Genomic DNA, 25,460 nt, shown 5'->3' on the forward strand with positions numbered 1-25,460 from the left:
TAAAATTAACTTGTATAAGTTAACTTGTGTGAACTGAAAAGCCACATCATAAAAAATATGGTTCTTACAGATTTTCTTACAGGTTCTTCTTTATCAGAGTAGATCCTTTCCTGCAAAAAGTTTTGTTTTGAAAGACTGCATTTTCTTACAAAACAAAAAGCAATTCAGGAATTCCCAGAATGTTACTGATGTTTTCTTTTCATTCCAGAGTTGAAGATGATTTTGAGAAACTTTTGGAGGTTACCTCCAAACCAAAACCTAAGGTCCCACCAAAACCACCTCTGCCTCAGAAGCCAGCAGTTGCCCCCAGGAGCACTAATTCACCTTCAATGGCAAAGCAAAAAGAAAACAGAATTCAGACAATGAATGAAGTGGACATTCTCCAGTATATCCAGGAAAATGAATCTATCAACAACCAGGATACCAGTCTGTTTTGATATGTATTTTTAAAACGTGATGATGCCTCCTTGGCTCTACCTTCCAGTGAGCTCAAGTGACAGCAGCAAGAATTGACCAGGTGTTTCTACTGTCAAAGTGCTCATTTGTGTACCAGGATCCAGAGAGCAGCAAGTTTGAGTAGCAGAACCTCCCTGTGAGGGTTTCCAGACAGTGCAGCTGTGATTTAATATTGCCTTAGATTTTCAGGGTCTTGCAGGGAATGTGGACAAGGATGTAGCACTACAGATTGTCTACTGCTATTTTAGTATCAACATTGTACAGTTTTGGCCAGTTGATTGAAAATGGTGAAGATGTTGTACACATGGCAACTGTGAATAATGTCCAACAAATGGTCTGAGGCATGATAGGATGCTGTTCCTGTCATTTTTAGCTGTTTTTCAGCTCAGTGGAAAGGCCATTTTCCTTTTATCCAGTGCATTTTTGTAGCAGCCTTTTCCTCCCTGACTGATACATTGGTAATTTTTAACAGGAACTGCTAAATATAGTTAACAGTTCCTCTGTCTTTCCATGGAGCATTGAAATCCCAGCTAAGCCTGACAATCTGCTGCCTTAATTGCTGCACAAATACCAACTTGTAAGAGAACTTTAGGCCTGCAAAGACCACAGTATGCATCTCTGATTCCTGGGAAGAATAGCAGATGACTGAGGGTGGCTAAGAACACTCTCCAGACACAGATGGAGCTTGCAGTGTGTAGGAGGTTCGGGTGTTGTCGGACTCCCGTGAACTCCAGATTCACAAGGGCTAATTTTTTTCCAGCCAAGTCTTCCTGGACTCCCACTGTAGTTAGTGGAGTGAGAGAGATTTCTCCAGGAAGTCATTCAGTGCAGGTGTGGTAATGGAGGAAATCTGAATTGCTCTCTGGAGTCACTCTTTCTCTCCTATTTCTTCACTTCTTCCAGAATTTTTAAGGACCAGCCATTGTGATCAATTACACTAAACTAAAATGAGTTTGTGTGATAAGATGACGGTCTGTTCTTTACCATGTGATGGTTAAAACAAGGGAAGACAAACATGGCATTATCTAGAGGAAAAAAAATAGGAAGAAAATATAATGAAGAAATTTTAATATGCAGGAAGAGAAAAGCTTTGTAGAATAGGTATCCAAGAATTTCCCTTTTCTTGCCAAACTCAGGCACGCTGGTTGAAGATACCAAATTTACATCTAATGTGGGTTGATACCTGCTGTCATGCAGAGATTCCTGAACTCATTCCATGTGTGGTCTAGCTAGAGATGAAGACAAGCTCCCCAGAGGGAAAATTTTAATATATTTAAGCCATATTATCATCCCAGTATTTGCCTTGCTAATATAGAACAAAATAAATATAAAGCATTATATATTTTTAATAATGAAATTATTTTTATTAGCATTTCCTTTTTAAGACAGTGGAAAATATTATGAAGGTATTTTGCTTTGATGGGACAGATAAAATATAACCATTGGTTCTCCTCTGTGTGTGGTATGTTTTACTATAATAAAACATTTTGCTAACCTGCAGGTGTTGTTGCTGTTGTTCTCTAGGTTGTACATAGCAGCAAAGAATCGATTTATTTCAGCTGACGAGGAGTGCTATGTGTTATTAAAGTGTAAATAACTATGAAACCAAAAATGTAGCTGTGCTCATATTTCCTTTGAGAGCAGCTAAAGGCAGAACCAAAGGTACTACCTGGTCCTGTCTGTCCCCTCAGTGTCCTGGTACAATTAGGAATAAAAAGGTGAATAAAAGCAGTGAGGAGAAAATAAATGCCATGCCCAAGAACAGGCAGGGAATAGCAGGCAGGAAAAATTAATTCAGGGCAGCCTTCCTGTTGCACTCCCTGCTGTCATGAACAACCACTGTATTTAACTGAGGGCTCAGGGAGCATCTTCTCCATTTTACTCAGCACTGTCTGGGGACACTGCTTGCATTTCTCTGTTTTTGGACTACAGCCCACCACACAGCCTGAACACTGCTAAAACTTCCAGACTGCAGGCCATGGATTTAATGATCAGTAGAGAGAATGCAGTTCTTCACCCTCCTTGAATGGCCAAGGAGTATTTTGCCCCCCCAGGTCTCCCTAAAATTGTCAAATTACCTAAGCACAGGGAAGGAAGAGCTGTGAATTGTTTCTTGTGCTGGGTTTTTAAGATTATTTTGAGGTCAGTATTTTATTTCAGAAAAAAAGTCTAGCTTTCCTTTTAAGAGGGATCCTTCATAAACCCTGGTGTTACACTTTTGTTTTACAATGCAAATGTCTAGCTGCAGTCTTATTTTTGGGCACTGAGAGGTGAGTTACAGTCATTGAATACATTATATATAATGAATCATTATTATACAAGAGAAGAATGTCAGACAAAGGTAGCCCAGAAAAATTGAACATTCTATTAGAAATGACATAGGGAAACTAAACAACATACTTCCCATCCTGCCAGGAGAGAACTTTTTTTTCTTTCTTTCATATTTTATTCTAGTAGCAGCTATTTGATTAGCCTGGTCTTGACAACTCTTGAAATTCAATTATGGACTCTTAATGTAGTTCTTGGCTGACAGTCATCACCTTCCAACATCAGTAATAGAGCTGATCAAAAGATTTGACAAGAAAGAGTTATATTTAAATCCTTAAAAAAGATAGGGAGGTTAGTTAGAGCTCATAATAGGTATCTCTATTGCCTTATAAGCAGCTTCTTGTTTTGCATAACATTTTGCTTGCTCTGTGGTACAGCATTAATTGACAACTAACACTGTGTACTTCATTATTTGGGTCACAGTTAAACAAATTACTTCACCAAGCTGAGTATTTCACAGATGAGTTGTGGGTCATCTGCTCAGGTCTGTTCAGTTGGGGAATTTTTAGGAAGGCTAATTCCCATGTAGCACTTAAGGCCTAGTTCTGTCAATGACAATTTGGGTTGAGTTGTAAAACAATATATTAATTGAAACTGATATTCCTGCTAATTTTTGCCCAGATGTTAGCTTCTGCAAAGAAACTGAGTAGGCTACAGCAGAATACACAAGTCAGCCTCTGATTTAAGGTCATGAAAATCCAGCATGCTCATGGGCCACTAAGGCATTACCTGCTGTAAATGAGCAATCCCTGAGGTTAGATTTAATACTGAGTACCAGAAAGTACTGATATTTCACTTAAAAATGTGACTGTCACTAATTCATCAAGGATTCTTGAATCTCTGTGTATGTATGCATCAACCACATTTTATCTCAATTGATCACACATTTGTGACAGTTTAAATGTCTGCGGTTAAGAAGAGAGAAGGGTTTTACTGTGAAGTTTTATCTATATTCTTATATTTATATTCTTATTTTCATCTCAACATCAACAACTGGAGTAAATTGTCACTCACTTCCTGTATTGTGCCCATTTCTTCCTTAATTCATCTTTAAACCCTCCTTATCCAATTTTTTTTAGCCCTCACCCTATCTGATCTTTCTTTAAAGCCTCCTGCATATTGTTATTTCATGTCATGCCTTGAACCTAATGAAGAATTCAAGTGATGGGAAAATCTTGTGCGCTGCTTTGAGTAAATATACTGGCACTGGAAGGTGGTAAATTAAATTATTGTCAAATTAAATGCTGCTGTGAGAGTTCAGAAGTCAATAAAGCTGCTTAAAGGATTGATTAGTTCTAGGTATTTAGGGACTAAGTTTTATTCATACCAAGATGTTATGGATGCTTAAAATTTATATGGGGTCAAGGAGACACCGGTTAGATTCATGGAAGATAAATCAGTTGATGGTTATGCCAGTCAGAGCTTGGAAAGTCCTTGAGCTACAAATTACTGGAAACAAGGAGAAAACAGCCAAATATTGTTATATTTCCCTAGAGTGATTTGCTTTTGACTGTTGTAAGGAATATTGTTCTGGTCTAACCCAAAACTCACATGGAATGAGTCACTCAGGGAGTGACTGAGAGAACAGAACATACTCAGTGCTTTTTCACCCTGCTTCCCAGCACCCTCTACAGGATCCCTCCACTGGCCTTACAACAACAAAGCAGGTTCTCCTATTTATTCAGGAGAAAGTCCTGAAGTCAGTGGAAATTTTGATTTTCAATATAAACTTTTCCAAAGGCCACTTTTGACATTTAGTGAGCAGTAAAAGTCAGATGGTATCAGAGGAAGATTTCAGTCATTCTTGAAGGCTCTTCCAGATCCAGATCCTCTGCTCCAGTGAGGATTCCCCATCTGGAATATGACACACAGTTCTGGTGCCCCTAATATAAGAAAGACATGTAGCTGTTGGAGCAAGTCCAGAGGATGCCATGAAGTTGGTGAGAGGACTGGAGCACCTCCCCTGTGAAGAGAGGATGAGAAAGTTGGGGTTGTTCTGCCCAGAGAAGAGAAGGTTGTGTTGAGGCCTCATAGCAACCTTCCAGTATTGGAAGTGGGCTACAGAGAAGATGGATTGGGAATCTTCTTCAGGAACTGTAGTGATAGGACAAGGGAAGTGGCTTCAAAGTAGGGGCAGAGTTAAATTAGATATTAAGAAGATATTTACTGTAGTGGTGCTCAGATACTGGAATGGGTTCTCCAGAGAAGCTGTGGATGTCCCTGGAAATGTTCAATACCAAACTGGATGGAGCTCTGAGCAACCTGGTCTAGTGGAAGGTGTCCCTGCCCATGGCAGGGGCGTTGGGACAGGATGATCTTTAAGGTCCCTTCCAAACTGTTCTGTGATTCAGCGATGCCACTGATGGGAAGGTTAGTATGTATTACAGTTTGCTTAGCATGTCAGATACAAATTTACCAGCATAACCTGGCAATGAATGGGCATCATCACAACACCATCAAATTGCAGTGGAATATCCCCTAAACAGAGCATCTGATGTTATGATCTTTTTCAGTGAGGTGCTCAGGAACCTCAGAGTCTGAAATCAGCAAACACAAAAAGACCTCACGGCCCACTGGCCCCTGCTGCATTAACAGCTACCATGGTTTCTTACGCTCGGGTATACTGGTTTTATTATCAAGTACCAAGGAATCACAGTATTAAATTAGATATGTGGAGATGTTAAAGCCATGGGGAAGCATTATGGTCAGTGTGGCATCTTCCTTGTGGCCCTTCAGTCACCAGAAAATCCTAACAATATATGAAAACCTGTAATTTTGTTGGGTTTTGGTAAAAGGAATGCAAACCTGTCTCTCCTTGAACTCATGAAATACTCTCAGGATGCAATTTAGCTATTTTCTACCAAAAGCAATGTTTCTGTACCACTGATGTCATCAAAAGGTTATTTCCTGTGATGCTGTGAGGGTCATGCTCTCAATCTAAGCTGTCAAACCCCCGTGCAGATCAGTGGAAGCCTGGTCGTGCTGATGCTAGAGAGAGGAGGTAAAGGAATAGGATGTGACACCACTGACAAGCCTGATGGGCTTGGAGGGCACCACTGAGAAACAGGAGAGACAGGGCAGAATGAAAGAAAGAATCTGCCTGATTTATACACACAGCTCCAGAGCCCTTCAATTCCCCTGAAATATCACAGCTGTAGGGCTGGAATCAGCAATTAATTTAGTGATCCTGTGGTGAGAGGAGCTCCATGGTTTTTCAAATAAGCATAAAAGAAACAAAAATTATAAAATTTCTGGGATATTTACTGAGCACTTTTCTTACATCTTTGCTAATCTATCTGCTTTTTAAGTCCACCCAGAGATTTTGTCTAATGATCGAAAACTTCTCAAATTATTTTTTTTAGCAATAATGATTTAATTATACTGACTGTATTTCAGAAGAGCTTAATGAAACAGTCCATTTGGTAATGTCTGGGTATGTTAACAAGATCATACTGTGAAAAAAATAATTTATTTACATTGAATGCTGAGAATCAAAGCTATCTAGTGCTCCCCTCCCATCTTAAGCAATCACAGGCTGCTATGATTTGTTTTCATGCTTATGCCTTGCCCTGTATCAACCTTTCATAGCTTACTTATTTAACCTTATGTACAGTCCCCAAAAGAAATATTTTATGTCCAGAACTACATTCTAATTATAGCTGCAATGCCTCCCTCAAAAAACAACAGCAGCAAAAAAAAAACCCAAACAACAAACAAACAAACAAACAAAACTAATTTACATGGAATTGTGTGAAAAACGAATCTTTTTCATGAGGAATGGTAAAAGAAATCTGAGGCTGTCTTCGTCAGTGGTTTAGTTTAGCTCAAAGGAGCATTTTCATAGCACATCTGGTTGGCTCACCTAACCATACCCTGGTTGCCATCACGGAGGTGCCATGGCAGCAAACCAGGCACCCCCCAAAAGTAGAAATAACCTCCCCAAGTGTGTGCAGTGGGCACTCAGCACCAGCTGTTTCACTCTCCCCATCCCCTCCCATCATGCTGCTGCGCTTGCTGGTGTCATCAGCTCATTTCTGGTGATAAACTGACCCCAAATCCTGAACTGAGCCAGTTCCCTCCCTCCTCTGCAGTAAGAGATTTTACTGAGGAAGCACAGGGAGGAAGGGGAAAATCAGAGGGAGGTTCAGGTGTTCCATGGTCTGCAGGTGCTGGAGTTTCACAATATCCATCCAGGCCCCCTTCTGTAACAGCTTGGGCTCTGTTCACGTGTTTCTGCTGCCCAGGCTGTTCATGAGTTTTGCATTAAGCAAACATTGGCTCAGTTAAAGAAAAAAATTGTATTGTGTGGGGAAGTCAGGAGAGAAAACAAACTCCCACAGCTCCTGCTCTCAAGTAGATACCCTGCTTGCTATAAAACCTCTGTTTCTTCTTACAGGAATCCTGTTTCTTTCCAGTTTCATCTGGGAAGATAATGCATGATTTTGGCACTATCTTGATTCTTGTTTGCTGAAGAAATGGAAAAGGGAGGATAGAAAGTCCCTGCAGCTCAGAAAGGCAAGAGGCCTGCATGTCTGCCCTCCTGGGTGAGTAGGCAGTGCACCAGGGAAAGTCAGAAGAAATAAAAATTTCCTTAGGCAAAAATACGGGCGACTCAGTCCCAGGCCTGGCTTAAAACCTGGTCACTGGGGGTCACTATGAGATGCTGTTGCTTTCTCCCGTTTCCAAGCTGGCACCTCCCAGGCTGAGTGGGGTGGCAGGGGATCGGTGTGCTCTGCCCAGGGGTGTTTTCAGCTAAGGCTGACAAGCAAAGGCTGTTCTGAATGCTGCTGCATTTCCTGGTGTACCAGCTCGTTTTGCCATATTTTCAAGTGTGTGCCCAATGACTGGATTTTGTAGAGTAGCCATGAGCTGACCCATTTCCATTTAATGCAGTAATTAGCAGATTAACTGCCTTCCCCTTCGAGGTACTGACCTGCAGTGGCTCCTCCCCTAAATTACTGCAGGTGAAATCTGTAACGTCTTCATTTACCACAGCTTTTTTTTTCCCATTTCTGTTGCCATTTCTTTATTTTCCTTTTTTTTCTTCTTTTTATTTTTTCCACTTGACTTACAGATTTTCCAGCTTTGTAAAAGCAAATCATGGAGTTTCTTTTGTTCAGCCAGAGGATTAGAGGAGAAAGAAAAAATTGGGAGTTTAGTGGAAAAAAAAAATAATAGTTTCCCTAGAGCCATGTTTGAATAATGAATTCCATGTAATTCTACCAGAGATCCACACAGGGCAGCATTAGTATCCAGCAGGAGATCCTGGGGGATGGCAGGTACTGCTGCTGTCTGCTGTCTCACCTTGCTGGGAACACTCTTGGTAGTGACACTCCAAAAGGTGCTGGGAAAAGGTGGCAGCACCGTGTCCCTGCCCTGGGGCTGGAGTATCCACCCGTGTGACTGTCAGAGACCTGCTACCCCCTTTCTTTTTCCTGGGGCTATTTTAGTAACAGCAATTCATGAAAACAACTCAGTTATTTTCGACACTCCAGTAGAGACTGGGACTTAAGACTTTGGAGTCATTTATAGACCCTGTGTTCCTCTCTGTCTGAAAATATATATGTATATATGAGAACATGGAAAAATCAGAGAGGCTCATTAACCCTCCCACAGTTAAAGAGGGACCCTGTAGCAGAGCCAGCAAAAGATTTGTCTGGTTTCGTATCTTGGCCATGAACCCCGAGGCTAAACTAAAAATATTAACCAAACAATCTTGTGGGTTAAGGGATTTTCTGATTTGTTTTCACATTTCTGTGATGTGCATAGGGATGACCTGAAATATTCACCCTCTGAAAAAAAAATTGCCTGCCTTTTCTCTGTTTCGTTAGAAATTCAGGAATATGCTTTATCTGCTGGACAGACAGTGAACTGGTCACATTGTGACAGATGAAAGGAGGGTAAACTAGCTTTTTTGGCATTACAGGTTTTAATTTCTTTTCCAGTTGATTTTCTATTTAGTTTTAAAATATGTAACAATATTTGTGAGAAAAATGTTTGCTAGGATTACTAATGAATTTTCCCAACACTAAGGGTGTGAGAATCTGGGTTTCCTCCTGTTTTTTTCCAATAAAATATAAGAAGGAAATGACTGACCTTTAAAAAATAAAGAGGAAAAGCTTAAGTGGTTTCTTTATTATGTCAGAAAAACAAACTCTAAATTCCTTTAAAAATCACCTTTCTTTCCCCCATCAGTCTCAGTCCCAGAACCAGTCACTGTTCAGTCACAACAGCCTGCTCAGAATCAGGACAAATAAAACTTTTACTGGATTGGTGTCAGAACATCGTAAGACAAAACATTTTAGAGATTTTTTTTTTTTTAAAGTCAAAGTCAGCTTGTGACAGCACAACCCAGAGATGCCTTGAGAGGCACAGACACTAGAAAGCTGCCCGGGTGGTTTTCCCCAGGATGAAGCACTGCAGACCTTGTGGTTGCTTAAAAGAGTGGGTACTGGGTATAGCTGTGGGATAGCCCCTTTCTTGGGGCTGTGCAGTGTCCCACACCAGGACACTGTGGGACAGTGTGACACACTGGGACACTGTGGGACAGGGTGACACACTGGGACACTGTGGGACACTGTGACACACCGGGACACTGTGGGACAGTGTTAGTGTCACGCACCGGGACACTGTGGGACAGGATGACAGACACTGTGGGATGGTGTCACACAGCAGGACACTGTGGGACTGTCAATGTCACACACAGGGACATTGTGGGACAGTGTCACACACTAGGACATTGTGGGACGGTGTGACAGACACTGTGGGACGGTGTCACAGACCAGGATGCTGTGGGACAGTGTCAGTGTCACACACAGGGACACTGTGGGACAATGTCACACCCTGGGCTGCCCTTGGAGCAGAGCAGAGCTGCTGTCCCCAGCACAGGCTGGCGCAGCCATGCCTGAAATGGAAATGGCATGGGCCGAGATGATTTCAGCTCTTGCTGCAGAAGAGCCCCGCAGTGACGACAGCCCTGCTCCTTGGGAACACGGCTGAGGGAATGCTTGCAGCGTGAGGGAATGCTGACTAACATCATGGCACTGGGACCGTGCGCTCCTCCGGGAGGGAAAGAGAGCTCAGGCATCAGGAGCTCTCAGGTCACTGGTGGCAGCGGTGTTTGTGCCACTACTGCACCTTGTTGGGTGTGTGGAAGGGACAGGACTGGCAGGCAAGAGTGAGAAGTGAGGTCTTGGAATAGGAATAGAAGCATAGTTTCCTGGGATCTGAGTTGTTTCTAGTAACTGGAGGCTTCCTGCTATTATTTCCCTATTGATTACACGCCACAAATGAGACGACAATCCCATTTGGCACCTGGCTAAGCCAATAGGAACATGATCCTTATTAGTATTTAGTGGCAAGTTATTCCTGATGCAGATAAATACATCTAGCCATTTCCTATATGTTTTTCTTTCTTGTTTTTAGTTCCTTACACTTTGCCAGGTTTTCATTGTTCAGGATAAATTTCACATGCCTCATTATTTGAGATATTAAGAATTGAGATATTAAGAATGTTTCAACTCAAACAGCTCATGAGTCTTCATATGAAGTAGTTGTAGAAAGTTCTTCTACTTCTTATATTTTTTCTTAAAACTGTAGATGAGAAGGCTTTATAGTCTCAAAGCTTGAAAGAATGGCTTGGGAATCAGCATAGGAATCACTTGGATGTCAGAGTTGTTCCTTTATTAATTAGAAGAAGACAAAACCTACATCTTCTGAAATATGTGTGTATGATAAAAAAAGGAAAACAAGAAAAAAACCAAAAAGGGAAAAAAACCTAATGTATGAACTGCCAGTACTGAAATATTGTGGGCTTACTGTACATTTTGCCATGGATGTGGTCTCCCCTGTCAGAGGCATTTGCAGTCAGTAAGTGGGCACAGCATCTCCAGTAGCCCAGTGCAGGAGGATGTTGAGCAAGACCTGCACAGCTCTTGGCCACCAGTGCCGTGCTCTGAAGGGGCTGTGACACATTGTGATCAGCCTGGATCTGGGGACAAGAAAGACCTGGGGGCCAGCAGCTGCAAGCCAAGCAGGTATTAGACATCTGAGCTTAGGCAAAGGAGCCAAACCTCAAGGATGGTGTATCCCATCCCAGAGCTGGCAGCTGAGAACCCTTTTATGGTCTGTCAAATAACTGGTGCTCCCAGGCTGCTTCACCTGACCTTCATCTAACCCAGGCTGAGGTGACATGCCCTCTGGAAGTGCCTGATCTCTTCAAGGGACCGTGGCCAGCTGGCCAGCTGCAGGCTGGGAGCATCTAAAGTTAGGTGAAAGGGATCCTGCCCAGGGAGCCTTCCTGCCAAGAGTCACGCTGGGTGTCCTGGGCTGTAAGCAGAGGAGGCAGCCGGCTGTCAGGAGGCTATTCCAGGCCAGACCCATCAGCTGGAATTGTGCCATGAGCATTATTTTGGCCCTGTTTCTGCACATGTGCTTGGGGTCATTTGTTAGCACACAAGCCAGCCAAAGCATGCACTGGCAGTGGGTACACCAGGGAAAATGCAGAGACAGTGGCTTGTCCCAGGTGGCACTTGGCTCCTCTCAAGCCTTGATGGTTCATCTCCTGTGGAGCAGAGGTCTGTCCCTCTCTGCCAGGTGCTGGCCTTGTAGCAAAAGTACATTTTTACAGGGAATCTTTAAAAATTTCTTCATAAATGTTAACTCTGGGAGGTTTATAGAAGTGTTGGGGTGGACACTTAGAGCATCTGCCCTTTAAGAGGGAGGCACAAGAGTGCACATTTCCCCCAGCAGTTGCGTGAATGCTGACCTGGAACATAAAACCCAGCCCTGGACACATTCTCCCCAGACACATTTTAAACAGTTTGTTCCACTGACCAGCAATAAGCAGCTGCTCATGTGGCCATATGGGCAGTGGGCAGCAGGACCTTCTTGCCCTCTCTAGCTCAACACACATGAGCTGCCACACTTGACTACTGCCTTTCTGACACCCCAGTGAAATAAAGTCAGCAGATGGGAGAAGAAGCACCAAGGAAAACTGAAACCTGTGTCTGGTTTTAAAAAAAAAATCCACAGATATTTTGATTTTAAAGGGATTACTACCCTGGGGCTTTTGTACCACAAGTGATTATTTGACATTGCCTTCATATAGGAATATAGGAAGGATCGGAATTTAATTTAATTGAAGTATTTGGGAATGTTGAGATATTTCTCATTACAGAAGCTGGGGAAGGCCAGTCCAGGTGCTGAGTTTCACATGGACAGATACAATACTTGTGTGATCTGTACTGTTCTGCAGTAAAAATGACAAGGAGTGACTTGCTGGGTATTACTATTGTTCATTTGCTCCTATAGGCAACTCCATTTTCCCATAGGAGCAGCTAACAGTAGAGACTAATAGGCTTCCAAATGTTTCCCTGCTCTTCAGGATAAAACTGCTGGGTTTAGAGTTAGGTTAAAAGACTCAAGAAATTGCTTCAATAAGCTGAAATTTCTGTTGATAATGAAACCTTGCAGAAACCTTTGCTGCAATCTGCCAATTTAGTTCCTAACCTGAGTAACTCCTCCACCACCGGGATTTAAAAGAGAAAAGGCCAGGCTGAGATGAACATGGTCTCTCCTGATGCTAACAAAACCCTCAGCTCCATGTCTGGCCTGGGACCACACATCAGCCCAGAGCTGGGAGTGCTGAACAGCCAGGGTGCATCAGCACATCCCTGAGATAGCAAATGCCACTGCTGCCATGTCCTGGGGACAGTAGTAATGGGTGTCCCAGCAGAGGTGCTGGCACAGAGGGTGGCACCACCTAATCACCACCTAATAAATGTTTTCTCCTGCAATGCCTCCGCTGTGATTCCTGCTTCCTGCCCCCTTTCCATGGCCACGTCCTTCAGCAGGTCTGGTTGCCCTCTTCTGGGGAACATCATTTCAACACTACATTCTCCAGAACTCCTACATGGGATGGTGAAATCTAAGCCCTGGTCGAGAAAGCCTGACACAGCTCTGTAAGGCTCAGACATGGTGAGGAAGATACGTCCTGTCATGAGAGAAACGATCCATCTCGTCCCTCAGCAGCCTCTTCTTGCCACAGCCTACTCACATTGTTTCTTTCTGGCCCAGGACATGTTCAGGTGTTTATTAAAAAGCACCTGACAGCCCTACTGGTAGCTGATTCCCTGCAGGACCTCCAGCACTGAGACCAGTTGGCACAGGGGGTCACACTGCTGTAGCAGTGATCCATGGTGTGAGCTGGCCCCCAGACCAGGGGACACCATCATGGCCAGATGTGTGCCACGGACCACCAACCACCTTGGCATCTGTGAGAGACTGAAATGTTAGGGGTTAATGACTCAAACAATGGACCATTTGCAAAAGCAGCAGGCTGTGCTTTGCTGAGTCCAGGTTTGCACCCCCAGCTGAAGGGGAGAAGGAGACCTGTTGGGTGTGTGCTGCTGAAACCTCTGATTTTCACAAGCACAGCCCAGGTGCAGGGGATGTGCACACCCACCACTGGAGGATGACCATGACAAACCAACCTTTGTTTAGAAACTCTCTGGTTTTTGAGCCAAATAAGAGAAAAGGCAGATGAGAAGCAGATCCACCTCTCAATGGATCAAGCCTGCAACCATCACTTTCCAACAATCAAGTTTCATTGCTGGATCCACAGGTGATGATAGCTTTCCTCTCCACTGTCTACTCTTACCCTTTTTTACTCTTACTTTTCCTTATATATTTTCTTAAGTGATGCTTTTAAACCTTTGTATTGTTATATTTCTATAGAGAATAACAAAAATGGCTACACACCTCTGTTCCATTGCAATCAAATTGTTCTTAAATAAACCTAAAAAAAATAGATATGTATATACCAGTTATTCAGTGACATTTCAGTCTAATCCACCCCAAGGGATTGACCAACAAGGACCATTACAGCACCACAGAAAAAGTCCTTTTGGTGCCTGCCACCCCAGGCTGGTGTAGGTTGACTTTCCCCAAAGGTCCGAGCCAAGCTTGGGGACTGCAGCTTTGCTGGGGCATTTACTGGAAGTCACAACATGAGGGAAGAGCATGGCAGTTCTCAGAACTCCCTCTTTTCTTACTGTGCTACATGAGTTTTTTACATATATTCAGACTCAAGGAGGATGCTTTTGAAATAAATTAATTCCCAAAGTAACCTTAACTTCCCAAAGGACGTTAATAAAATCAGTACATTCTCAACATAACAAAAGATGACTGGTGAAGACATGTAGAAGAAAGTAAACTCTTTAGTGGCACGTGAGCTCAGAAGGAAAGAGCTGTTTCCCATTACACAGACCATTTCCCATAAATGTTAACTTGAAGCAGTTACTTCAATAATGCTGGCCAGGCATTTGTTTTTCTCTGTACAGTTTTGAGTAACTCATGACTAATAGGCCCAGCCTCGCTGATAAGTGCACAGAAGGCTCACTGCCCATTTTTTTCCACCAGTGTAATCAACTTTTATGGAGTTACTCCCAATTTGCACCCATTAAGACACTGACACATGACTGCAGATTGGCAGGTTATCACACAGCTCCTCAGCAGCAGCAAGTGCCCAAGTGTGATGTGAGGCTCTGGCAGCAGAGGTTGGGTATGACATCATGTAGCTCGCAGTGAAAGAGGATACAGCTGTACCAGATTGCCTCATATCTCCTGAAGGCTGAAATGTTGGTCCAGACAGCCATCACAACTCCCACTGCACGTGGGAGGAAACGTGTCTGACTTTCTTCTGTGCAGATTATGCTTTCCATGATTGCCCCTGGCTATTTTAGGGCGTTGTCTCCACTTACATACAACAGTGCTGGATCCAGCCAAGCTCCGTGTCCTGCCATGGATACACCAAGTGCTGGAGCCTTGTGCTGGCCAGTGATCACCAAGGCCTCCTGTCATTCAGCTGTGTCAGTAACTCCACACCTGCTGAGGATGTTGGCCTGCAGCCATCAGAGCTGTTTGACACACGTGGGATTGCTGTGCACCTGCTGGATGTGCACCGTGTGGTGGCACTGCCTCCCCAGACATCTTCACCACCAAAATCTTCACCCAGCCCCAGCTGCAAATATAGATGAGATGTTCCTGCTGAAACCCAGGTGCCCTGCAGCAGCAAGTGACAGCCTTTGGAAATGAGAAAAAGCCACAGAGGGGCAGAAGAAGGGAAGAGGATGCACCCCTGTTTGAAGTCATTCAGAAATCAGCTGCTGTGGACTTAGCCCACCGCTTCAACTCTGCAAAACCTGCTTCCCAGCAGGCTGACCCAAATGACCTCCACCCAGAGCCTCACCTTACATGTTGGTGTTGCAAACCAAAAAACTGCACTGGCTGTGTGCTGGTCTGCCACGGACCTTCCATGTTAGGCAAACACCCTGTCCAATTAAAAAAACAAAAAAAAACAACAAAAAAAAGAAGCCTTTTTTGTTGAGCTGTAACCTAGAACTAAGGTATATTTAGTGCTCTTTTTTCCACCTAGATCAAACAGTGGTTGCTACAAGCTTGGATGCAAAGAGGAAACAAGAGAAGCAGCAGGGGTGGTGAGGAGGGAGCTGGTTAAGCTCCTAGCAAGCAAGGGAATAGTTGGTAGAGAAACACTGAACTTTGGAATGTTACTGGTAATTAATAGTTCAAAACCTTCAGCAAAATAAAATGTTTAAGAATACTGTATGTTTCATGAAGGTTTTATATATGGCATTTTTTCCCATGGTCCCAAGTGTTTAATAAATTGTATTTACCTCCCCTTTAATCTGCCTTTTTGTTCATGAACTAGCTAAGTGAGGTCAGAGAAAGAGTGAAAGAGCACTTTTGGCAAAGGGAAGCTTTAAATATGTCACATTTAATAGAAGTAATAAGTGCACAAAATCACAGGATTTATATAGGGCTTTGTGGAGGGAGGTTAATTTGCATCTCTATTGGATATCTTTCCCTAATTTTCTTTTTGTTGTTGATGTTCTTACTTCCTTTACCATATGGATGAGTATTAAGGCATTTCCTCTGCCATTTAGGGAATGGTTGACACAGTTCACTACAGAGCTGGGACTCGAGCACAGATCAGTTATGGAGAGCGCTTCAAGCTCCATGTCATGCCAGGAGTGAAACATTAGGGAGAGATGCCCACAGGGACCTGAACTTCTTTTTCCTTGTCTTTGCTCTCAAAAATTTGTTATAGACCACAAGATCACCTAAGCAGAGGCATGCCAGATGTTATTTATGAATCCATGGATGGAGATGAAGCACAGGTTAGCATCAAAAATAATCCTCTGGTTTCCAAGGTACCCTTTATCTCTGAAGTTTTTGCCAGCACAGCCAGGCCAGGAAGTGTCTCTCACATGCAGTCTTTTCAGTGATGATGCTGTTTTACCACGTCTTTTAAGGACAGACACATTTTCCCATAAGAGGAGTAAGTACCCAAAGCCTGGAGGAAACAAATGTTGCTCCTATCTTCAGGAAGAACAAGAAGGATAACCCAGAGAACTACAAGCTGAAGATCCTCAACTTTATCCCTGGAAACCATTTCCGGGTACATAAATGACAGGAAAGCAACCAGGAGCAGCCAGCACAGTTTCACTAAGGGGAAGCCATGCTTGTCCAATTTTACAAACTCTTATGAAGGAATGATTGGTCTGGGCATGGATAGTTTCTAGCTGGGTGTCTCCAAGGACTTCAATGCTGTCTTACATTAGATGCCCATGGACAAGCTGCTGACGTGTGGGTGAGTTGAGCAGACAGTAAGGGGGATTGAAAACTGGCTGAATAGCTGGGCCCAGCTATTTGGTGGTGACAAAGTTTAGTTGGAAGCCAGTGACTGGGAGTATAGGGTCTGTACTGGGTCCTGTCCTGTTTGACATCTTCACTGATGGTCTGGGTGAGGGGGAAGCGTGTACCTGCAGTGAGTCTGCAGATGATACAAAACTGAGGAGATGCTGATACCACAGGGCCATGCTCCCATCCAGAGACCTCAACAGGTGGGAGAAATGGACCAACAGGAACCTCACGAAGTTCAACGAGGACAAGTGTGAAATCCTGCACCTGAGGTGGGATAGCCCCATGCACCAGAATATGCTGGGGGCCGCCGCACTGGAAAGCACCTTGTCAGAAAAGGATCTAGGGTTCCTGCTGGACACCAAGCTGAACATGAGTCAGGAGTGTGCCTTTGTGGCAAAGAAGGCAAAAGGTAGCATGGGCTCCATTAGACAAAGAATTGCCAGCAAGTCAAGCTCCTTCTACTCAGCACTAGTGTGGTCACAGCTGGAGTGTTGGGTCCATTGTGCGCTTCCCAGTACAAGAGAGACATGGACATACTGGAAAGACTGGAAACAGCTCATGAAAAAGAGGGTTGAAGAATGTCTCCTATGAGGAAGGGCTGGGACTTTTCAGTGTGGAGAGAAGGCTCAAAGGGAATTTATCAATGCACATAGATACCTGAAGGGAGGCTGCACAGAAGTAAAAGCCAGGCTGTGTTTGGTGCTTTCCAGTGACAAGACAAGAGGCAATGGGGACAAACTGAAACACAGAAGGTTCCCTCTGAATATTAGGAAACACTTTTTTACTGTGAGGTTGACTGAGCATTGGTACAGGTTGCCCAGGGAGGTTATGGTGTCTCCACCCTCAGCCCATGGTGGTGGAACAGTCACATATTGAGGTGTTTTGATGGCCTCTGTTGAAGGTAATCTCTTATCAACCCAGCTTCAGAGCTGGAAGAAGAGCAGTGAATTCCCATAAGACTTGGTGCCCACCAATACTGGAGTATTTCTGTGGAAACCAAGAGGACTGAGGGCAGGATGGAACCTTTACACATCATTTTGGCCATTGTGGCTTCCCAATGTTACCCAGATTTTTGTCCTGCATGCAAAGGCTGTCTGTCATCACAGGCCTCTCCACCTTTCACCCAAGCCACAATGGCCTGTCAGCTTGCACTCAAATCCCATGCTGCATATCAGTATTTATTTCTGTGGAGGAAGGTGAGCAATTTCATTAATGCTGAATTTTAGTTTGTAAGAAAGCAGGAACCCTCACTATTGGATAAAGATTAATGCAGATTCAGTCCCTTTCTGAAAACTCTCTTCTTGGCTGGTCTGACTCCCTGCATGGATGCAGCCTTCATGTTTAAACAAGGAGCAACTGCTTTTCAAGCATCTTTGGCTCCTGCTGTGCTGAGATCTTCATAGTTTTCTGCAGCACTGTGGTGATTGATAGATCTTACACTCATGCCAGTGCCTGGAACTCAAAAGCTGAGGATGCTGGGCAGGCTGGAGCTGGTGAGCTGTGGGGACACTAATGAGCTGCTTTTTAGTACCTTTCAGCCATTTAAATTAGGAAAAGGAAGAAGCACAACAATGAACTCTTTCTGAAATACTGAGACCAGCAATTTAAATGCTAGCTGCTACACAGCAGCAAAATCCACAGTGCAATTTGAAATTTGTCTGGTCTTCCTCTGAGAATCCAGCGGAGAAAGGCTCCTTCGGTGTTCTAAATGTCAGGTTATATCCAGGTAGGAATGCTTGGCTCCTCCCCCTGGGTGGAGCATCTCACAATGGGATGATGTAATTTTATCAGTCATGCAGTGAGACTCAATGGCCCATTAACAGAAGATATCCCCCTGGAGGGAGGATGGGTCTGGAAGAGGTAAAGAACACTGCCACAGCTGTTTTGAACAGCTGTTAATAGAATACATACTTTTGGTTACATCTTGCATTGCAACCTAAGACACTGTGTCAGCTTAGCATTTTTAGATAAAGATACTTTACCATATCTGCCACATTTTTACTTCAGCATCACAGTGAGTCAGACTGGTTTTAGCATAATTCAGCACCAAAAGCAGTTCCCTCACAGTCCACCACTGAGAGCCTTGCTAATAGGGCATTGTTTCAGTTCCTTGACCATGTTCCAGGACAGAGCATCCTGCTACACTCCACCCCATGACTGCAGTCAGTCATCTTTACCTCATGAAATGGTAATGCAGATACCTCTTCCCTCCATGCTATAAAAGTGTCCACTTGTGTTGAGAGACATCGATCTCCTAGGTTTTACTATTTTATCTTTTATTCAGTATTTATTTTTTAGACTTAGTTTGAAATAGTGTTAGCTATATTATAATCATACCTTGTACTTTTACATACAAAATTATTATAAAAATCAGTCAGAATCTAGTTAATAATATTAAATGGAGCATACTATAAAATTAGCTATTGATTCTGGCAAGAAACACTGTTATTATTTTAATTTATGTACTTTTGGAACTGTTAGTATCTTCATTTGTTGGCTTAGGTACCACACTCTTACATATAAAATATAGATGGAATAATTACTTATAGAAACCAGATTCTGATTAATAACAATATTATAATAACAGGGTGTTACAATAAATTCAGAATGCCCATCATAGTTAGGAATCATCCAAACAAGTCATCATACTGTGACACTTTCTATCCTTTTTCTCTCTCTCTAGGACAGCAGTGTATTTTTCCACATCATGATGGACAGTGATTAAAAATTTTTTCAATTATCCTTTTTCAGTTGTACCAGTTTGTGTAGATCAGGATCTTCCAACAGTACTTAACCAGGGTAATGTTCATTCCCATAGGTGCAGATGCATGCCAACACCACCTTCAAGTTGCAGTGGGACCTTGAAGGCAGGTACATACCATGAGATCTGTTGTGTTTGCAATCCACATTTCAGCAGCCTCCAAGTTGTTTGAAGGATATTATCCACTGTAGTGTTCCAGATGTTACCATCAGGATGATGACCAGGAGCAGCCACTGACCTGTAAAATAAAACAATATGTATCTTGGCAGCTGTGCTGGATGGGAAAGGGTAATTTCCTTAGATCAAAAGGTGGGAATTATCCATGAACCAGTTCTGTGTTGGTGGCCATTAGAGTCTGTAGCCACCCAGGCTAATGGTCCTCGAGTGTCCATTAGACTCATAGGTACTATCCCAGTTGGGGTCGTTTGACCTTGACAGGTTGGAACCCCTTTAGATTGTCCTGGAAGGCTTGACCATTGGCATGAGCTTTGAGCCATCCTATGTGGCTTGGTTGGGTTTGAGCCTGTAAAAATAATTATTTCCAATCTTTCTTCTGCCACACCTCTTTTCCATTTACCTGCCAAACTAATGTTTTCCACTGACACAACCACTGGCACCAGCCCAGATTGCATAAGAGTCAACATGTATTTGATTTACCAAATATTGATATTAATCTAGTATCAATATCAATCTGTTGACAAACAAAAGACTCTAACAGTTTAAAGTTAGAAAGTGTATGTTTTAATCGGTCACTGGGCAAGTGTGAGGATCATGCCCTTAATATGCACTGCAAATTGACAAAAGATTCCAGTGTCTATTTATTTACAAAAGTCTTGAATATCCAAAATACTAATATATATTCATCATGCTAACACCTCCCATTCCCCACTTCGTATTAAAATACATGGTAATGAGTTGAGAAGGTCGTTATGCCTGCATGGTCAGTTCCCTGAATTGAGGGGGTGGTCCTTTTAATGAGGAGCGGTCGTCAAAAGATGAAGGAAAACCACCCTTCCTCACTCTGACCTTTCTACCTTTACAATGGTTGACATCACAAATGACACTTGGTAGAACTCCAGTTTCCTCCCTTCATGACTTTTACATAGGTTTCCAGATGTAAGGTCTGTGTTCTTCCCGGGCCTATTTATCAGTTTCTCTTTTTCTCATTATAAGCACAGCTAAACAAACATATAATGACAAGTAATTCGTTACCTAAATTCAGGATTCATTATCTCAAATCCTGCTTCAAACCTAATCATAAACTCTAATTAATTCCAGCAAAGCCTATCTCTAGCTAAAAGCTTTGACTTTTCTAAAATTCTTAATTCTTTTAAAACTCATGACCCATACTGTCTTTTCTTTCTCTCTTATGCCAGCAATACAGTTTTTAACATTCTTACCTGTGCACTTCCTATTCTTTCTTGTACTGCTTTCATTCCTGCCTGAATATTAAAAGCAACTGCTCTGTACTTCCATTTACCATCAGTGTGCTTGGCTGACACATCAACAAACCAGACATTTTTAACTTCAGAGTCTGATGTAAATGCAGGAGCATCAAGTACAGGACTAGGTTTATATGGCTGTTGCAAACCTAGCATATTTGGGGTTACAGCTGTGTAATTTTGCAGGTTTTGCTGTCCCTTCAGTTATATCCATCTGATCCTTGAGTTCTGAGACACACAAACCATTTGTGTACTGTTGGTCTTTGTGCAATCCCATCTGGTGAAGCACTGCCCTTCTTAATACTGACCACAGGCTAAAAGGTCCTCGGGCTTGCACAAGTTGATGCTGTTGAATTTTTCTGCTTGTTTAAGATCTTAGGTCAGAGATAATACTTTTTCCAATTAATGTATCTCTTATCAGTATCTTTCAATGCTGTGGAACTCAGTGGTTGTTTGGGTCCATGTGGACTTTTCTGGAACATATTACAATAAGTCCACATGTTCAGCAAAACCCCATTTAACTATTACAGGATCATTGGGATGAACAGGACCTAGTGCTTGATCAGTTTTTGACTCTTCTACCAGTGTCTGCAAAGCCTGTTTGTGACTATCAAGTCACTCCCAGGTCTGTTTTTTCCTCATTAACATGTGCAATGGTCTCTCTACTAGAAAAAATTCAGAAACATTTCTCCAGTTTCCTAAAGTGCCCATGATCTTTTGAAGTTCCTTTTTAGAATTAGGAGTGGGTATGGCATCCAATTTTGTAATTGTTCCATCTGGGATTGCAGCCTGACCAGTAACCCACCTGGTTCCTGGGAATTTTACCTCTTTAGAAGGGCACTGGCATTTAGTAGGGGCATTTCTATCCCATTGTCATTTAATTTATTCCATATATCCTGTGCTGTTGTTCTTACTGCATCTTCCTCTTCACCTTCTATCAACACATCATCACTGTATTGATAGATTTGCACTCCTTCCAGGATTTTCATTTGTTGAAGGACTTCAACTAAAGTGTGTGCAGTGGTAGGTGAATACTTATACCCTTGGGACAGGCAAATAAAGGTGTATTGTGTTCCCCCCCAAGTAATTCAAATTTGGGTTTGTCTTCTTCCTGAGGCAGAACTATGAAGAACACGTCTTTTGTATTAAAAACTGCCATCCATTTATGTGTAGCTGCTTGCAGGGCAGCAGTGAGATTTGAATTATTTGGGACAGCTGCAGTGAGTGTTTCTGTGTTAGCATTAAGCTGTCAATGATCAGTTGTTAAGCACCAGCTCCCATCTGGGGAGTTCCTTGACCACATTCCAGGCAGAGCATCCTGCTTCAGCAAGGACCTCCGCTGGCCATCATAAGAGAGCTGAGGACACAGCTCCTTCCAAGTGTTCAAAGGCCAGGCTGGATGGAGCCCTGAGCAACCAAGTCTAGTGGAAGGTGTCCCTGCCCATGACATGGGGGTTGGAACTGGGTGGTCTTTGAGGTCCCTTCCAGCCCAAGCTGTTCTATGATTCTTTGATTATTGCTGTCTCTGGGTCTTTGGCTGCTATGTTCCTCTTGCATTCCTAGACCCACAGCAATAAGGACTGACACTGGTGACTCTGATGGTATGGAACACCCTACTCCTCTCATTCCTCCCCACAAAAAGAAAATTAGGTGCATGAGATAGATTCTGTACCACCAGGTATTGCTGTGTGCTTTGGCTGGACTCACCAGCAGGGTTTGAGGGATGTCAAAGCTCCCTCAGTGATTTCATTATTACCACCACCTCCACAGCCAGTCTGGCTGGAGAATCTGCAGAGGAGGAGGGTGCTGGAGCCTTCCTCCCCCTCTGCATCATCAGATCCCATTCAGGGAATTGCTGAGGCCAGGGAGGGGAGCGGGCTTCCTTTCTTCTGCATTTGCAGAAGAACTGCATGGAGCCGAGCTCAGGAGCTGAAGGAGCAGTTTGGTCACACGGCCCTTGTTGAAACACATCCTGCAACACTGAGGCATCATCTCTCTGAAGGCAATGTGCAGCAGATATGCAGCAGGCACATGCAACTGCAGCTACCCCCATGCCTGGTAGCTCTGAGAGGCTCAGCAAAGCTGCAATATTCCCTCTTTTCTACTCCAACCCTTCTGCTTCTCCTCGGAATACAGCCAAGCCCCACTCCTACCTGAAGCAAATAAGACCTTATTTTGTAACTCAAAAAGCAGCGAGAGGATTAACTCTTCTCCTCTAATCCTTCTTTTCTAAGAGGGACTGAATCCCCTTTTCATTAGGCAGACTGCAGTTTGACTGCCTTCACCTTGACTAACCCTCTACTTCAACACGCTTCATCCTCTATTTTGTTTCCTTCTCGCCTCCTGTAAATTTCTGCTATTGCCATGACTTTTCAAATATGCTTCAAATGGGCCTCATTTCCTCTTCTGGAACTGTTTGAACTTTCAATAGGGACTTGTTAAGCCAAGCCTTATTAACGTCACATAGCACAGAACCAAGGGACAGCCTTGATCTCAGCACATCACCATCAGACACTGGATTCAAGAGAGTGAGAAGCAATTGCCACTCATGCTCAGAAAGCAGCAGTCCTGACACATTGGGTGCTAAAAAGTATACAGTCATAGCTGGTTACCTGAGTATTGCCAAGTTCTCTCTAGAATCCACAGGGACAGACCAGAACTTCTAGAGGATAATTCAACCTTCTTAAGATATGTATTGTTTTCTGTTTGTCTTCATTTTCTCAGTCTTATCTACCTTCCTAAAAATTTCTGCAGAATTGTAATTTTGTTCAAGGTGGCATTTAAGGTAAAATATCCATGCAAATTAGATTAGTTCTGGATCATTTGATCCCTTCCCAAATTCTGAGCAAACACTGCCAACCATTTTCAGAAGTGCCAACACCTGATGAAAAAAACACTGTTATCCTTGCTGTTGCAGACTTCCTGTCTCCTGAGATGTAAGCACACAGCCAGCATTATTCTACACCAGTTAAATAACCTCATTTCACAGGTAATTTACACCAAGGGAAAGCATATCCACGGGTGTTTTAATATCTGAGAATATAACTTCCAATTTGGAAAAGTGAGATCTTTGGGAAGTGGCATAAGGAAAATGTTATTAAGGCAACTAAAGTGCAGTTTACACTGAGATTTGGGCTTAAATTCATAGAATAAGCAGTTGTGGGACCCAGACTGCTTTTGGAGGTGACACATAATACCAGGCTGCTGACACTGCTCCATGTCCCCCTGCATCCAAGGCCTCAACAGCAGCCACACATGCATGCCTGGCACAAGGATGGGGCTGTCAGCAGTGTTCATCATAGTGCAAAGCAGGAACAGAGAAGCCGAGCTGATACTCATTCCCTGCATGAGAGTAGTCAGAGCTTCGCTTGGAGAAAAATCTTATTTTATCTACTTCCTTTGTCCCCTACTCCATAAAACTTGAACCCACAGCTTCTGTATGTAGGAATGCTCTAACCCTCAACAGTATGAGGTTTTTTCAGGTGAAAAATCTCCCCATGACTCCCATGGGGTTATAAGCTTGGGAGACAAGGCTCTAGGCTTGTGAGTGATGGAGGTCTTCAACCCACTGAGGTTGGAGGGAGGAAAATGATAAAACGCTGGCTTTGTAGGGCTGGGGGTGAGAGCCTTTCCCTGTCACTTTAGTATGAGGTTATGCTGTCCTTCTGTGATCCATGGGAACAAGGATGGACTGGCCAACAACAAGGATATATTTTCTGGTAAGGCAATTTGCAGCTTATCCTGAGTTATCTCAGGCAAAAATGAAATGTGTCCCAAGAGGGCATAGCCTTGCCCACCTATTTAATTACTGCACAGGGATGTGCTTCAGGCAGCTTTGTGTCTCTCACAACAGGTGGTTTTGTACAGCATCGAAGTGAAATCAGTGACCAAACTCCAGCAGTCAGAGCTCTCCAAGAGCCAGCTGCCACCTCTGGATGCACAGAGTCACTGCAGTATTGTCTTGCCGTGTCCCAGGGGACACACAAATATTGGCCACAGATAGAAGATCTCAGGACACAAGGTTACATAAATCTGGACTGCACAAAAAAACCTGTCAACCAAGCCAGGCTGCTGCAATGGACCTACAGTTCCCGACATTTACTATTCCAGGACAAAGCAGCCATAAATGCTCCATTTAAACTCCGACTTTGAAAGGCTCTTATTTAAATCCAGACAGTCACTGCTGAAACCAACACAAGTGGCACAAAGACACATGGGTGCCTGGCATTTTCCCATGTGATGCTCCGGTTACCCCCTCAGAATACGTGAAACCCAGTGTCCCATTTACCAGAGATGGTCTGGCAGGGCTGAATCAGCCGTGACTATTTATGGAAAAGGCCTCTCAACTCAAAGCATCCTCCAAAAACGCAGTACATTCTGGCTTGTCCCTGGAATGGGGTGCACTAACCACAGTGCTAATGAATGCAGAGGGCAGAGCTGCCTCTCTCCCTGCTAAATTGCCTGTGAAGATGAGTATTTTACTTCCTGGGCACAGAGAGACATGGAAGGAAGGTGTGACGCTTTTCATGTCAAGAAGCCCTGTGCCCCCCTTGCTCACAGAGAGCATGCCAGGGGTGGGACTTGTGGTGGTGGGACTGAACTGGATCCCATAACAGCAACAAAAGTTACTGATTAAACAAGTATCTCTGCAAACTCTGATTGGTTTTGGTTTGCAATTGGCATGGATAGTGGTTTGTTGCCCTTTTTCTTCTAAATCAGTCTTAAAGTGTTCTCTTTGAGAACATCTT

At 43.3% G+C, this 25,460-nt stretch overlaps 1 protein-coding gene across 1 annotated transcript in view; it reads left to right on the forward strand.

The window, feature by feature from the left end:
• HS1BP3 (HCLS1 binding protein 3) overlaps positions 1 to 1,953 on the forward strand; it is a 55,778-nt gene extending 53,825 nt beyond the window's left edge. Inside the window, exon 7 of the mRNA XM_058836451.1 lies at positions 209 to 1,953. Within this exon, the coding sequence (XP_058692434.1) occupies positions 209 to 437 (229 nt within the window). The 3' untranslated portion in view covers positions 438 to 1,953. The remainder of the gene's footprint in view (positions 1 to 208) is intronic.
• Positions 1,954 to 25,460: the final 23,507 nt, after the last annotated feature.

Source organism: Poecile atricapillus, chromosome 3 (genome assembly GCF_030490865.1).
Source record: "Poecile atricapillus isolate bPoeAtr1 chromosome 3, bPoeAtr1.hap1, whole genome shotgun sequence".
NCBI lineage: Eukaryota > Metazoa > Chordata > Aves > Passeriformes > Paridae > Poecile > Poecile atricapillus.